This window comes from Carcharhinus amblyrhynchos, chromosome 2 (genome assembly GCF_965287045.1).
Source record: "Carcharhinus amblyrhynchos chromosome 2, sCarAmb.v2.hapA, whole genome shotgun sequence".
Lineage (NCBI taxonomy): Eukaryota > Metazoa > Chordata > Chondrichthyes > Carcharhiniformes > Carcharhinidae > Carcharhinus > Carcharhinus amblyrhynchos.
Window position 1 is genome coordinate 12,017,560 of NC_137325.1, and position 16,215 is coordinate 12,033,774.

At 42.1% G+C, this 16,215-nt stretch overlaps 1 protein-coding gene across 3 annotated transcripts in view; it reads left to right on the top strand.

The window, feature by feature from the left end:
* The first annotated feature begins 9,917 nt into the window (after positions 1-9,917).
* The window catches only part of LOC145352382 (uncharacterized), a 40,965-nt gene continuing 34,667 nt past the window's right edge, over positions 9,918-16,215 (top strand). For 2 of the 3 annotated variants that reach the window (XM_080202178.1, XM_080202161.1), the window contains exons 1-2: positions 9,918-10,035; positions 11,300-12,448. In XM_080202178.1, coding sequence (XP_080058304.1) covers positions 9,996-10,035; positions 11,300-12,448 — 1,189 coding nt within the window. In that variant the 5' untranslated portion in view covers positions 9,918-9,995. The remainder of the gene's footprint in view (positions 10,036-11,299; positions 12,449-16,215) is intronic. The other variant, XM_080202169.1, reaches the window with a different exon arrangement.

Genomic DNA, 16,215 nt, shown 5'->3' on the forward strand with positions numbered 1-16,215 from the left:
TGATTGATGTCTGTTTCGTGAAAGCTAAGAATATGATATTCTTAGTGGGCATGGCACCCCGCTGCTGTAACCTTTCTTTCCCCAGATCATTTTATATTCCTCCTTCTCAAACACTACTCACATTACATTTTGAATCATGTTCTAGTCTGCCTCAAGAGTCAATTTTCCCATGTTAACCCTCTGCTCAAAAAATGTCTTCCCTTCTTATTTCGTTCTTTAAGTGACAATTCTAGGTCCACTTATGCTCCAGTTACCTACAAGTGGAAACAATCTTTCACTATTTACCCACAGTAAGTTCCACAAGTTTTATTTATCCCTTTACTGGCAGCTTCTCTCTTTGTGCTACTCCTAGTCACCACATCGCTGACAGCTCTGCTAGAAATGCTTGTTCCCATTCCTCCCCCATCACCTTTCTGCCCCATTGCCCAGCCTATCTCAGCTGATGCCCAATCCTTGACCTCCCCCTCTCTATACTTGTACAACTATAACTGTGTGGCCAAACCTTGACCCCCCCCCCCCCACTCTCTGTACTCCTTATACAACTATGAGTGTGTGGCCAATCCTTGACCTCCCCCTCTCCATACTCCTTAAACAACTATGAGTGTGTGGCCAAATTCCCCTTCAACTTGATTTTCAAGTTTGCTGATGACACCACCATAGTGGGTTGGATCTCAAACAATGATGAGACAAAGTACAGAAAAGAGATAAGAGAATCTGGGGAAATGAGGCGATGACAAGATCCTCTCCCTCAATGTCAGGAAAATGAAGGAGATAGTCATTGACTTGAGGAAGCGTAGTGAAGGACATGCCCCTGTCTAAATCAATGGTGATGAAGGGGAAATGATCAAAAGTTTCAAGTTTCTAGGAGTCCAGATCACCAACAAACTGCCCTGGCTCCCCCCCACATTGGAGCTATAGTTAAGAAAGCCCACCAATGCCTCTACTTTCTTAGGAGGCTAAGGCATGTCTGCTATGACTCTTAACAATTTTTACAGATGCATCATAGAAAGCATCCTTTCCAGATGTATCACATCTTGGTATGGCTCCTGTTCTGACCAAGACTGTAAGAAACCTCAAAGGGTTGTGAACATAGCCCAGAACATCACACAAACCAATCTCCCATCCATTGATTCCATCTACACTTCCCACTGCCTTGGAAAAGCTGTCAGCATAATCAAGGACCCCACGCACCCCAGACATACTTCCACCTTCCACCTTCTTTCGTCGGGACAAAGATACAAAAGTCTGAGGTCACATACCAACCAACTCAAGAACAGCTTCTTCTTGCTGCCGTTAGGCTTTTGTATCTACCTCACATTAGGCTGATCTTTGTCCACACCCTAGCAATGACTGTAGCACTATATTCTGCAACCTGTCCTCTCTTTCTCTCCTAAGTATTCTGCAAATGGTATGTTTTGTCTGTATAGCACGCAAGAAACAATACTTCTCAATGTATCCCAATACCTGTGACTTTAATAAGTCAAATCAAATGTGTGGCACCTAGAACTTTTAGCTTAGTTTATTTATTAATGTCACAAGTTGGCTTACATTAACACTGCAATAAAGTTACTGTGAAAACCCCCTAGTTGCCACACTCTGGCGTCTGTTCAGGTACACTGAGGGAGAATTTATCATGGCCAATGCACCTAACCAGCACGTGTTTGGAGTGTGGGCGGAAACCCAGGCAGACACAGGGAGAACATGCAGTCTCTGCACAGACAGTGACCCAAGCCCAGAATCAAACTCAGGTCCCTGGCGCTGTGAGGCAGCAGTGCTAACCACTTTGCCACCGTGCTGCCCATATCGCGCCACCCAAACTGAATGCAATACTCCAGCTAAGGTTCAACAAGTGTCTTATACAAGTTCAACAAATCTCCTTGCTCTTGTACTCAATGGCCCTGTTAATAATGCCTTGGATATTGTATGCTTTATTAACTGCTCTCTCAACCCCTGTGCTGCCACTTTCAGTGACGTCCACACAGGTCCCTCTACTCCTAGACAAAGATGTGCATCGTGACGGTCTACCACATAACTTAAATGGTAGCAGACCAGTTAGCAGAAGCCATAATCAAATTCAGGCCACTGCACCCAGTTCTGGTCTCAAAGGAACAAGTAACTCGTTAAAATGCTGCAGACTGTGCACAGAGCGATGGTTGGCTTGGAGTGCATGATGCAACCCAACAATGACAAACATCTAGTTCTCTACACTCACCATGGAGTCTGATATTGAGCCATGTAGACCGTTGCTCATTTTCACTTTACCTACTCGCAGATTACAAATATCAACAAATATCAAAGCTGTGTTTTTCCAGCATCTTCTGTATTTATTTCCAATTCTTCATTCACGTTGATCTACTTGGTTGCCTCGGTTTCCCCCCAGTGATTCAGATCATTATAGGAGTAAGCAGGGGCAGTATGGTAGGAAGGCTCTGGATTTAGTCTTCAGCAAATTAGTGCCTCTCACTTAGGGACTGGAACATTTCTGAGGATTGCAGCCGGAACTATGAATGCGCGTGCACTGTGTCAGTTCTGGCTGTGAGCCCCACACACCTGCCTCTGAGCAATTTACCAACATGGCAAAAACAGCTGTCTGTATGAAATAATGAGGACCAAAAGGAACACTTCACGAGAAAAAGTCAACACTTTCCCCAAACGGTGGGGGGAAAGGAAAGAAAGTTGGCAGAAACTCAGTTCCATTGTTTTCCTCGTGACAAAAGTGTGAATGTTGCAAAGTTGTTCCTAGACAAGAGAAGGGAATAGCCAGTCTCTGCTTTGTTGGATGTTATCTATTGACTTCAACTGAAGTCGCTATTTTATTCAATTCCCTTTTGGATTTTCCTTGAGTAACATTTTCCTTTGAGAGGGTTTCACAATATTCAAACTAACATAAGTTACCGTACTTTAATGTTTAAACAATTTTGCCGTGCTCCTTTTCATGGTTGAACTCCTTCAATGTAAAATCAATAGCACCATCAAAGCCCATATTAGCCCTTTATGAACCATGATAAAAGTGCAGATTTAAAAAATTAATTTGTGGGACAAGGGTGTCACTGGCTGGCCAGCATTTATTGCCCATCTCTAGTTGCTCATGAAGGGCAGTTTAGTGACACCTGCATTGCTGTGGCTCTGGAGTCACATGTAGGCCAGACCAGATAAGAACAGTAGATTTCCTTCCCTAAAGAACATTAGTAAACTAGCTGGGTTTTTCTGACAATCGATTCATGGTCATCATGGACAATCATTTATGGTTCTTAATTCCAGATTTTTAAAAAATTGAATTCAAATTCTAACATGGTGGGGTTCGAACCCAAGTCCGCAGAATATTAGCTGAGTTTCTGAATTAATAGTCTAGCAATAATACCATTAGACCATCACTTCCCTTATATGAAACAGATATGTCTAATATACATTAAAACAATATGCAAAAAGGTCATTCTGCAATATGGTTTAACATGCTGGAAATAAACTGTCACCTATAGTTGGGACATTAGAAAAACAACCATGTGTTCACAGTTCTGGCAACATGCAGTTGTCTTAAATTTGCTGTTCAAAACTTTATTTCTGGCTGGTTTACGTAAGTGCAGAGCTGATAGGATCAGGAAAGATGACTTGTCTCTGCCTTGAGTTTAATTGTTTAATTGACACTGGGGATGCCACTAGAATTATTGACAAAAACAACAACTTTGGGTGGATGCTCTCAGCTTCCTTAGAGACCAGGGAGTTGAAGTCATAACATTCAATAAGTCAGGGACTGATTTCACATTTAACCTGTTCAATACAATGTTCCAAGTTACCATTCATATCTTTGACAAAGAGTCGTCTGGACTTGAAACATCAGCTCTTTCTTCTCCTTACAGATGCTGCCAGACCTGTTGAGATTTTTCAGCATTTTCTCTTTTGGTTACCAGCCATGTCGCCTCTTTGGAATCACTCAGTCTACAATCATCCTCATTACTGTCTTACTTGCCTATAACTGTGTAAACCAAACTTATACTTTCCAGATAGATACTTTATTTTACTACCTTGACATTAAATTGAATATAGCCTAATATTTCTGGGGACGTGGGGATCATCACAGCTTGGAAGCCTGGAAGTACAGATGAGCTAAATTCCTACCAAATCTAAACATTTTTTTAATGATTATTTTTCCTCAGATTCCCATCTGACTGGTGTGCAGGAAAGCTTGAGGTACCGACCGGATCACAGCTGGTGAGAGGACGGTAAGATGGAGAGATATTGGAGGTCTCGCGAAGGATGGGTGGAGGAGGGTGAGTGGTGGGGGAAATATCTAACACAAAACAACTGTGCTTCGCTCACTTCAAAGTGAATTATGAACATTGATTTGCACTTCTTACAGTAACTGAAACTTGTCCTCAGCTTGCAGAATCAGAAACTTGGAACAGCTGGTGCATTTCAGGAGTGCTTACAATATAAGCTCGAGATCTGATCCTGTAATTAAAGGAAGGCAGTGACCTAAGTCATGTGATGCTATTAAATATCACAAACCAATAGCTCAGTTGGCACTGACCTGGCAGTATTATTGTCTGTACCCACCTCTTGACTATCTGCTACTGTGCGGTTTATCTTTTCTGACATTTAGCTTTCTCCCCGCTCTTTCCTCCCCTTCTACTTTAAATGATTCAGATTTCTGTGCCAAAGTCCTTCATGTTTTCATTCCTAATTGGCTTGAATTATTGAATGGTAAACAGGAGGAAAAACCCTGGCCAAACTTTAATCCAGAGGCACTCACAACAAATTGCAGCAACCCTATTGTTATCCTCATGTAACACAGCAACAAATTCCTTGTCTGTGTAACTTGGCTCATTTGTGCAATTTATTCCATTGAGGACTGTACACCTCTGAAGTAACTGGTTATTCAATAATTCATTTCCTGAGGTTGTGAAAGGTGCTACACAAATGCAAGTCCCTTTTTTTGTTTAAAGAAACAAAGCATACCAAGATTTCTCCAGAAGGCTGGGACTAAATCAGAACACACCTCTTCTGCAAGTGCTAGAAGCTTACAACTCTCTTCCACAAAAGCCAGATCAACTGTTGTTTTTAAACCTGAGGTTGACTTTCATTAATCTGAGGTATTACGGGATAGAAATCATAGAAAAGTTAAGGCACAGAAAGAGGTCACTCAGCTCATCATGTCTGCATTGGCTGAAAAAAGACAGCTGCCCATTCTAATGCCATCTTGCAGCACCCAGTCCATAGCTCTGTAGGTTATAGCACTTCAGGTGTAGATCCAGGCACCTTTTAGATGAGTTGAGGGTGAAACAACTCCTCTGAGACCAGTGTCCCTTCACCAAAGTTTAGATTTATTTACATTGTGAGCATCACTCAGATAGATACGTCCTCATACAGAGTATAAACTTGGAGTATCAGTACCCTGACACTCCACATTATGTACACGTGCAAGGCTCCCTGATTGGACAAGCCATTACTGCCTTAATCTGGGATCTCATATTCTAAGAGGTCCACATCGTGTGCCTCTTTAAAGTCAATTCAGAGGGTTTCTGCATCAACCACTATCTGGGCAGCAAATTCCAGACAGCTACCACCCTCTTGGTGAAGTTTTTTTCCTAAAATCCCCTTTAACTCTTCTACCAATCACCTTAAATCTGTGCCCCCTTGTAATTAACCTCTCTGCTAGGGGAAACCAGTCTTCCCTGTTCACTCTATCTAGACACATCATAATTTTGTATGTTTCAATGAAACCACTGCTTGCCTCCTCTGTTCCAAAGAAAACAACCCTAGCCTACCTAATCTTTACTCAAAGCTACAATTTTCCAGCCTTGGCAACATTCCTATAAATCTCTTCTGACTCTCTCCAGAGCAATTATGTTCTTCCTGTAATCTGGTGACCTGAATGCTATGCAGAACTCTAGCTGTCCCCCAACAAGCATTTTACATAGTTCCAGAATTACATCCCGCTTTTGTGTTCTATACCTTATGCAATAAAAGGAAAGCATTCCAAATGCCTTCTTTCCCACCTTATCTATCTGTCTGACCATCTTCAGGGACCTGTGAATCTGCATTCCAAGGTCTCCCAATTCCTCTACCCTTCTCAATATCCTTCCATTTCTTGTGCATTCCATCACTTTGTTTGCCCTCCCAAATTCATAACCTCACATTTCTCTGGGATGAATTCCATGTGCCACTTTTCTGTCCATTCAGCCAAACTATTGATATCTTTCTGGAGTCCACAGCTTTCCACTTCACTATAAACTACACGACTGATTTTTGTGTCAGCTACAAATTTCCGAATCATGCCTCCTACATTTAAATCCAATTCAATAATATATACCACAAACAGCAGGGAACCCAACACCAAGCCCTGTGGAACCACTGGAAACCACTTTCCATTCACTGAAATATCTGTCGCTTATTATCTTTTGTTTCTTGTCACTGAGCCAATTCTGGATCCAACCCTCCACATGTATCCCTTTTACTTTTTTGACCAGTTGTCATGTGGGACCTTATCAAATGCCTTACTAAAATTACGTAGATTATAGCCACTGCACTGCTCTCATCAATTCTCCTTGTTACTACCTCATAAAAATCAAATTAAGTAAAAGACACAGCTTTCCTTTAACAAAACCGTCCCTGGTTAATACATCCCTTTCTAAGTGATAGTTTATCCTGACTCTCAGAACTAATTCTAATAAATTGCCCACCACTGAAGTTAGACTTACTGGCCTATAATTATTTGGCCTATCCCTCATACCTTTTTTAAACAACAGTATAATATTCACAGACCTCCAGTCCTCTAGTATCTCACCTGTATCTACTGAAGATTGAAAAATGATCCACAGGACACTGACTATTTCTACTCTGATTTTGTTTAACATCCTAGGATACAATCCATCTGGCCTTGTTCATTTATCCACCTTCAGGAATGTTGGTACCTCCAGTAATTCCTCTCTCGTTATGTAAATTGTATCTATATATTTCACACTTCTCCTCATTAACTGGAATGTCTGCATCATCCCTCTCCTGCATCTTAAGACCTCTGCTAACAACTTCAGCGCCAAAGCATACACTACCTTATCCATCCCTGATAGGTTCTACTACTTCCTTAACTTCACTTCATTCCTTAAGTCCCAAAGCTCAGTCTGCAGGATGTCATCCCTTTCTTGAGCTATAACATTGGTACCAATGTAGACCCCGACCTCTGGCTGTGTCTTATCAGACTCGATGGGCCAAGTGGCCTAACTCAGCTCCTATGTCTTATGGTTTAATGGTACCTTCAACCTCCAGAATACTCTGTAGCCGCTCGATGATGTTCCTGAACCTTGCACCAGGGAGGCAACATGCCATCCTGTTATCATGCCTGCAACCATCAAGGCGTCGACCTATGGAATCCCTTACCACTATAGCCCTCTGTATTTTCTCCCCCCCCTGCACAGCTGAGCCACCCATGGAGACCTGGTCATGAATCTCGCTGCTCTCCCCCACTGGTGCTCGGAACTGAGCATCTGTTAGAAAGTGGTATCTCCTCAGGAGACAGTTGCGCTACCTGTCTTGTCATTCTTGTCTGTTTGGCAGCCACCCAATCCCTCTCTGCCTGCACCTCCTGAAATGTGCTACCCACATAGCTCTTATCCCCAGTGACACCAGCTACTCGAGTTCCAAGGTACGTCGCTCGCAATTTCTGCACAAGTAGTTGTCTAGGACATGGATAGCGCCTGTTGTTCCCACAAGATGTGCAAAGCTTTAGGCAGTTCTGCTTCAAATTACTTAATTATTGCACTGAAATTGGCAGTTAAGCAAAGACTTAATTAATTCTTACTCTCTTTTCTGCCAGTTTTGTTTGAAGTCCCAGCTTGCCCTAGAACTCTCACTCTGCCTCACACCAGTTTTATTTCCCTTTGTTCTTTATAAGCTGGTGAAGAAATTGTCGGTATATAGAATTAGATCACAGATCAGTCTCATTGAATGGCAAAACACACTCGAGGGGCCAGATGGCCTACATAGAAGCATATATAGAAAGTAAGAGTAGGCCATTCAAGCCTTTGAGCCTGCTCCACCATTCATTATGATGATGGATGATCATCAAATTTAATATCCTGATCCTGACTTCCCTCCCCTATCCCTTGATCTCTTCAGCCCCAAGAGCTATATCTTCTAATTCCTTCCTATTTCTGTTCAATTATCATTAGCAGAAGGGAGTTCCAATCTTCTAACTATGTGTGCAGACATGGAACATTTTCCTTCAAAAAAAAGTTACAGAAGTCTGAGGTCATGTACCAACCGGCTCGAGAAGAGCTTCTTCCCTGCTACTGTCAGACTTTTGAATGGAGTTACCTCGCATTAAGTTGATCTTTCTCTACACTCTAGCTATGACTGCAACACTAAATTCTGCACTCCCTCGTTTCCTTTTCTGTGAACAGTATGTTTCGTCTGTATAGCGCGCAAAAAACAATACCTTTTACTGTATGTTAATACATGTGACAATAATAAATCAAATCAAATCAAAGAACAAAGAAAATTACAGCACAGGAACAGGCCCTTCGGCCCTCCAAGCCTGCACTGACCATGCTGCCCAATTGAACTAAAGCCCCCTACCCTTCTGGGGATCATATCCCTCTATTCCCATCCTATTTATGTATTTGTCAAGCCGTCCCTTAAAAGTCACTGTGGTATCTGCTTCCATTACTTCTCTCTAATTTCCCTTCTGAATAGATTGGATGAATCTAAAAATGAAAAAAAAAGGAAGTGCTGGAAAAGCTCAGCAGGGCTGGCAGCATGTATGGATGTGGATATGCTGGCGTTGGACTGGGGTAAACACAGTAAAAAGTCTGACAACACCAGGTTTTAGTCCAACCGATTTATTTGATAGTAACTCACTAGCTTTCGAGGGGTGTCCCTCTTCTTCAGGTGAATGGAGAGTTCTGGCCTCAGACAGAGCATATAAAGCACAGACAGACTGTTCCCTTCCTGTTGGCGAACACTTCAGTGGTCACGGGCATTCACCCTCCGACCTTCGGGTAAGCATTCTCCAAGGCGGCCTTCACGACACACGACAGCGCAGAGTCGCTGAGCAGAGACTGATAGCCAAGTTCCACACACATGAAGACGGCCTCAACAGAGATCTTGGGTTCATGTCGCACTATCTGTAACCCCCGTGACTTGCCTGGGTTTGTAAAACCTCACTCACTGTACTGTCTGGAGACAATACACATCTCTTTAACCTGTGATCAGTGCTACTTCCACTCACATTGTCGGCCACTTTAGGACTTGAACAGCAGGTTAGGTGTAAAGATTCACATTCTAATCAGTAATCTGTAAACTGTCAGTGCTTTATATGCTCTGTCTGAGGCCAGAACTCTCCATTCACCTGAAGAAGAGGGAAACCCCTAGAAAGCTAGTGAGTTTACTATCAAACAAATCGGTTAGACTAAAACCTGGTGTTGTCAGGCTTTTTACAGCATCTATGGAGACAGAAACAGAGATAACATTTTGAGTCCAATATGACTTCTTCAGAACTGAAGGGAGGTCAAGATGTAATGGGTTTAGAAGATTATCTAAAGGATGCTCTGTCCAGGTAAAGAAATAAAGTCTTGGGTTTATATTTCACAAGCTCTTGTTTATAACTAATTTAAAGAAAAAGCAGCAGGAATGTTACAAGCCAGTTTTTTTTTGCTCAAGACAAGTGCTGCAGTAGCTGGATGGGGCGTTCACGACCAAGGTGGGAGAGGGTGGCAGGCACTTAACGTCACAGCCCCCTCCGACTGCATTCTGGGAATTGTAGTTCTCTGCCTGGGGTCTGCTGACGTCACAGGACTACAAGGGACCTTCTCTCAGTGCGCACGCGCCGGACCGGGTCCACCTTGGTGCGCACGCGCCGGACCGGATCCACCTCGGTGCGCACGCGCCGGGCTGGGTCGCTCCCCGGCTTCCTGTCCCGGAAGCGAGCAGGAGATGTCGCTGCGCTTTGGCCTAATGATAGCCTAGGCAAAGCAAGAGCCAAGCTGGGAAGTTCCCCATTTATGAGGATTAATTTCAGAAAAATCTCCCCCCCAGCCGAGGGTCTGTAGCTCTTTCGATTTGTTAACAGGTTTATTCGTAAGAATTTAAATCGCTGTCTCGTGATTTTGCCACTTTAACCTTCCCCTGGGCCCACAGTATGTGAGGGTTGCCATGGTTACTGATAGTTTTCCTGGTATTTTACTTCCAGAAGCTGCTGAGGGTCCACAGCTAGCGCCTGTGGTCGTCAGTTTAGCCATTCTGCAAAATGCTTGTGTTTAAAACCTGTTGACATTAGATGGCCAGCTTTTTCAGTAAAAACTACGGAACGTTTGTTCAGAAAACCATCATAGTGCAATGGAATTCTCTTCTCTCTGCAAGGGAGTCCTGCTTTCTGTCCACAGTTCACCTGATCTGCCACATCTGGAAGTGGAGTTAGGATTTTAAGAGGAAAGGCAGAATACTTCACTTGAGAGAGACAGTTGGATGGCTGAAGTATATTGTTTGTATTTGAACTCTTAAAGCTCTGTCGTGTTATGTTTCCTGGAACAGTTATAGTTAAATTATAAATAGTGACTATTCTTTGTCCTTGGCAGCAGGCAAAATGGATGGGATATGTGGTGAAGTTATAAATTGAACTGTGAATCTTATTAATTAGGTGGGATGTGATAGAAAAGGTCTAGCAGTATTTGGGAGAGAACAGACTCTGGAAATATTGGGTCCCAGGATGTATTATTAGCATGAAAGGGGGAATCGGTTGTGGTTGCTATTTGCATGATTCTAGATCAGAATTAGGAAGGATACTTGTCTTTATGATGATAAGAGAACTACGTATGCAGCAGGGACTGTGTAACCTGCTTTTAGTAATCCAGAAAGCTTCCTCATCCAAGAAAGTGTACAACTAGTGAGTACAGGATGAAGGTGGAAATTGTGCCCATTTAATTGTAGAGATAAAGTTCATGTGACTAATAATAGAAATTCTTACCCTGTAATCATGCCAGTGTTTTTACTAAACTTATTGACATACAGAATTTAACCTCTTATTTCTATATTATTTTCATATATTTAATGATCACAATTGTCACTACTGCCACATCTAAGAACACACCTTACATTCTAAAAACACAAAGTTAATTGTTTCATGAACTTTAGTATCAAGAGATATTCCAGAAAAGGTTACATTTTTCTCCATGAAGTGTATGCTAAGGGCTACAATCTGCCACATTTTAAACTTTGACAAAGGATTTATTCAGCAGTAGAAATAGACCAGTAGTTAATGTAATGAATCTTACCATTTGCCATTTCAATCTGTGATCTGTATTTGCAGATATGATTATTTTAAAGAAGATGAATGAAGCTAAATTTGTATTCCAGAACATTCCACCAGTGACTTTACATCTTTCAGAAGAGACGACCACATCGAGTTTATGTGTAAGCAACATGGAGGACGTTGAGCCTCATTTTAAAAACTTTGTGGAGATATTCCTGGTTGAAGTTTACAGATGTAAAATCTGTGCATTCACCTGCAGCCTGAAGATTAAAATGAACTCTCACATTGAAGACCTTCATAAACCCAAGGCCAATGATCAACCTTCTAAGAAGCATGATTCGTCGTACAGCGCTGATGTAGATATGGACACAGAAAGTAAGGTGACTGAGGACATTATTGTGGACAACTTAGAGAGGATGTCATTTCTTCTCCCTATGTACAGGATGCTTCACAACATAAGCCCAATGTCCTGTGAAATGGGACTCGGAGAGCACAATGATAATCTTCATGCTGCTGATGCATGCGAGGTCAGCACACTATTTGAAGTGGAAACTACACCTTTTCAATTAGATGGGCCCCATTCTGTGGCATCAGGGCCACAGCCATCCCCAGTTGGGACAGCTGTGCCTGAAGATGATGAGGAAGCTCAGTCAGAGCACCTTATGTCACTTGGCCTCTGTCGGATATCCAATAATAATAAAACTCACACAGTGAACTTGGAGGACAGTGATGATCATGTAATTCTTAAGAAGCAAAGGCAGCTCAGTAAGAAAAAGAGGAGTGAAAATAAACGTTCTAAAAATGTTGAAAAACCTCAATCTGGCTCGAAAAATGAACATTATAATTGCAAGATGTGCAAACTGGACTTGAGATCAAAAGACATTTATAACCTTCATTTGAACTGTCACGATAGGGATACGGGTTTTAAATGCATGTACTGTGGCACCTGCATGACAGAGTGGAATCTGATGGAACAGCACCTCAAGAGTCACAATGCCAAAAAGATGACCTACAGATGCTCATTCTGCAAGAAAGTTTTCTCAAAGCAGAATGCTTGGAAACTGCATGAAGTCACCCATCAACAAAAGCCAGGCCTCTTTTACTGTTCAAAGTGCCCATCTTTCTATTCCTCAGAGAATGTGAGAGATTTACATTCTGCCTGCCATTATGAGAATGCTTTTAAGTGTACAGAGTGTGATTTTACCGGTAGGTTTATTAATTCCCCTCCCATGGGAAATTATCAAGAGCTACCAGACATTTCTGATGAAGTTGTACTAAAATGTATTCTAAAAGAATGAGTTTACAATTTTATATGTACTAGCATTTGGAGTATATTATAGAATCATAGAAACCTACAGTGCAGAAGGAGGCCATTTGACCCATTAAGTCTGCACCGACCACAATCCCATCCAGGCTCTATTCCCCTTACCCCATTCATGAACACTAACTAGTCCCCTGACACAAGGGACAATTTAGCATAGGCAATCCACCTAACCCACACATCTTTGGACTGTGGGAGGAAAACGGGAGACCCAGAGGAAACCCATGCACACATGGGGAGAGGGTGTAAACTCCACACAGACAGTGATCCAAGCTGAGAATTGAACCCTGGTCCCTGGCACTGTGAGGCAGCAGTGGTTGTCATCACACCGCCTCTCACAATATCTCTTCAGCATTTCAGTGAGCCATTAATCACCTTTTTGATCTGTAGTGATGATGCAGGGAGTGAGTGGATTTTAAGATACAACACTAAGCTTTAAAGGTAAGATACTCCCTGGTTTGATTTTGAGTCTCTACCAAGTCCTGTTATCTCTGATGGAATAGTAATTGGGTAGCTACAATTTCCCAGCAGCCTTGAGTTTGAGAAGAGCAAAATCACCCAAAGTTGCCTCTGCTAATCATTTTCTAGTAACCCCTTATTGGGAAACGCAGGCATGTGGGCACAGGGTGAGGCTGAACTGTGACTTTTGCACCCCTTTCTCTTCCTCCAACTCATTGCAGAGGCTAGCTTCCCACATGAAGCATAGGCATGTGCCAACATACCCATACACCCATAGGACAGTACCTGAGCATGTCCCGGTGCATAGAGAGGGAAATGAGGGAGCGGGTATGTATGGAATGATGATCATAATGAGGGTGATCACACATTGTTACATTCTTCAGGAAAGCAGTAACATGCACACTTTGCTATGGGCTGCAACTGCAGGCTTAACCGTTGATGCAGAACACTAGAGACTGGAAACAGTCACATCTGCGGAGACAACAGGTAAATTTAATGTTAATTCTGCTTGAGTATTGCTGACAAAAGAGATTTTGTCAAAGCTTTGCGTCTTGCAGGCATCAGGAAAATTTCAGTAATACCAATGTCAAGGGAAACAACAACTTTATACAGTATGAGAGGAGAATAATGATTTTACTATTGCATGATTTTTGTTAGAATATAAATTCACCAATGGGGATTCCATTATATTCCTGTATTGGAAATACAAAATACAGGAGCAGATGTACTTCAGAAATGCAACTTCAATTCCACAGCATCACCCTTTGTTTTGAAAGAAATCCATTCCAGAAAGTATGTTTTGTCCATTGCTTTATTTTCACAATGGTAACAATTTACCACAGTACTTCTGATAACTTGTTCTGCTGTTGCTCTTTTTTGTCTTGTTTTCATTAATTTTGCATTGCAAAAATTGCTGTCACTGCCGGTTCGTAAATTTTCATGGTCTGCTAACATCATTCAAGATCTAAATGGCGTATAAAAGTGACTTGCAATGTTCATTTTGCTTTATATTGCTCAGTTGCTAGGATAAAGCATCTTGCCTCAGATCTGACAAAATAACTTGGTGGGAACAAGGTGTTAAACTCCTTTAGTGAAGGATGAAACCAGATCCAATCTTTATTCAGTTTAAGTTTATTCAGATTGAAACATTCCAAGCATTTACCTCTTAACTCAATCACACCATTATCTGTAATTGTCTCTTATGTTCCAGTAACAACCCAATCAATGCCCTCTATGTGCATATGGTTAAGCACAATTGATATGTAATTAACATAGCATTCTATAGCACAGCATGGAGTACTAAGCTATGGCACTGCCCAAGTTAAATGCTCTGTGAGACCTAGTGTTACAGAGCTATCTATTATTAATGCAGCCAACAATATGCAAGCAGCACTGTTAAGCTTGGCTCAGTGGGTAACAGTTCACCTAAGTTGGAAGGTCATTGGTATAAAGTCACTTGAAAGACTTGAGTCCAGCCTAACACTGCAGTGCAGTACTGAGGGAAAGTCAGAGGTACTCTCTCCCAAATGAGATGGTTAAGTTGAAGCCTTGACTGCCCTGTAAGAAACAGAAATGATCTTGTGCTGCTATTTGAGAGTAGTAGAGTTCTTACCAATACTTATCACATAGGCAATGTCACTAAAAATAGTTTATCTAATTGCTTCATTCACTTTTGTGGGGCTTTGCTGTGTCTGCCTACATTACCAAAGTGTTTTCATTGGTTGAGAAAGACTGAGGAAAATCCTGAGATTGCGAAAGAAATCGCGTGAATACACATTCTTTCTTTAAATATTACACCATGAGACAACTTATTCCAGGCTGAATGCAATTACAATTGCAAAATGTACTGTAAAGTGACCCAACTGCAATTAGCAAGTAGTGGTCATTTTACTAGACATGTAATTCAGGCATTTGGAATAATAATCCAGTGAACAGAGTTCAGATTCCTCCATTTCAATTTGAGAATTGGAATTCAGCACTAAAAACTTCGAAAATATGACATCAGTAAAAGTGTTTGTCAAAATTGACCTTGCTAAGAAATTTCCATTAGAGAGCGAGATCATAGAATCGTACAGAGCAGAGGAGACCCTTTGGCCCATTGAGTCTGCAACAACACGTGAGAACCACCTAACCTGACTACTAATGCTATTTAGTAGCACTTGGCCCATAACCTTGAATACCTCCCAGGTCGCCACTGTCTGGATAAAAAGGTTTTTCCTCACATCCCCACCACCTGCTCCTCACTTTGAATTTGTGTGTCCTCGTGACTGATCCTTCAACCCTAAGGAAAACAGCTGCTCCTTATCCACCCTGTTCATGTCCTTCATAATCTTGTACACCTTGATCAGGCCGCCCCTCAGTCTTCTCAGCTCCAGTGAAAACAACTCAAACCTATCCAACCTCTCATCATAACTTAAATGTTCCAGACAATACCCTGGTGAATCTCCTCTGCACCCCCTCCAGTGCAATCACATCTTTTCTATCATGTGGCCACTAGAACTGCCCACAGTATTGTAGCTGTGGCCTCACCAAAATTTTACAAGTCCCACATGACTCCCTCATTTTGTAATCTATGACTTAATTGATAACAACAAGTGTCCTATATGCCATTTTCACTACTCCACTAACATGCTCTTGCACCTTCAGAGATCTATGGACAAAGATGCCAAGATCCTTTTGTTCTTCAGAACCCCCCAGTGTCATGTGTCATACTGTTCGTTGAATACTTCCTTGTCATATTACTCCTTCCAAAGTGCATCACCCTCACCCCTTTCAGGGTTAAGTTCCATTTGACCATCCCGTTCATATCTTCCTATAGCCAAGACGCACAGCTGAATATTAACCAATCTTTGTGTCATCCACAAACTTGTTAATCTTACCCCCTACGTTGACCTCTTTGTCGTTTCTATAGTTAACGAATATTATGGGACCCAGCACAGATCCCTGTGCTACATCACAGGACACTGGCTTCCTGTCACTCATGATGTGCAGATGCTGGCGTTGGACTAGGGCAAGCACAGTAAGAACTCTCAACAGCAGGTTAAAGTCCAACATGTTTATTTGGCAGCACAAGCTTTCGGAGTCTCAGGCTCCTTGTCTCACCTGAAGAAGGAGCCCGAGACTCCGAAAGCTTGTGCTGCCCAATAAACATGTTGGATTCAACCTGGTGTTGTGAGACTTGTTCCTGTCACTC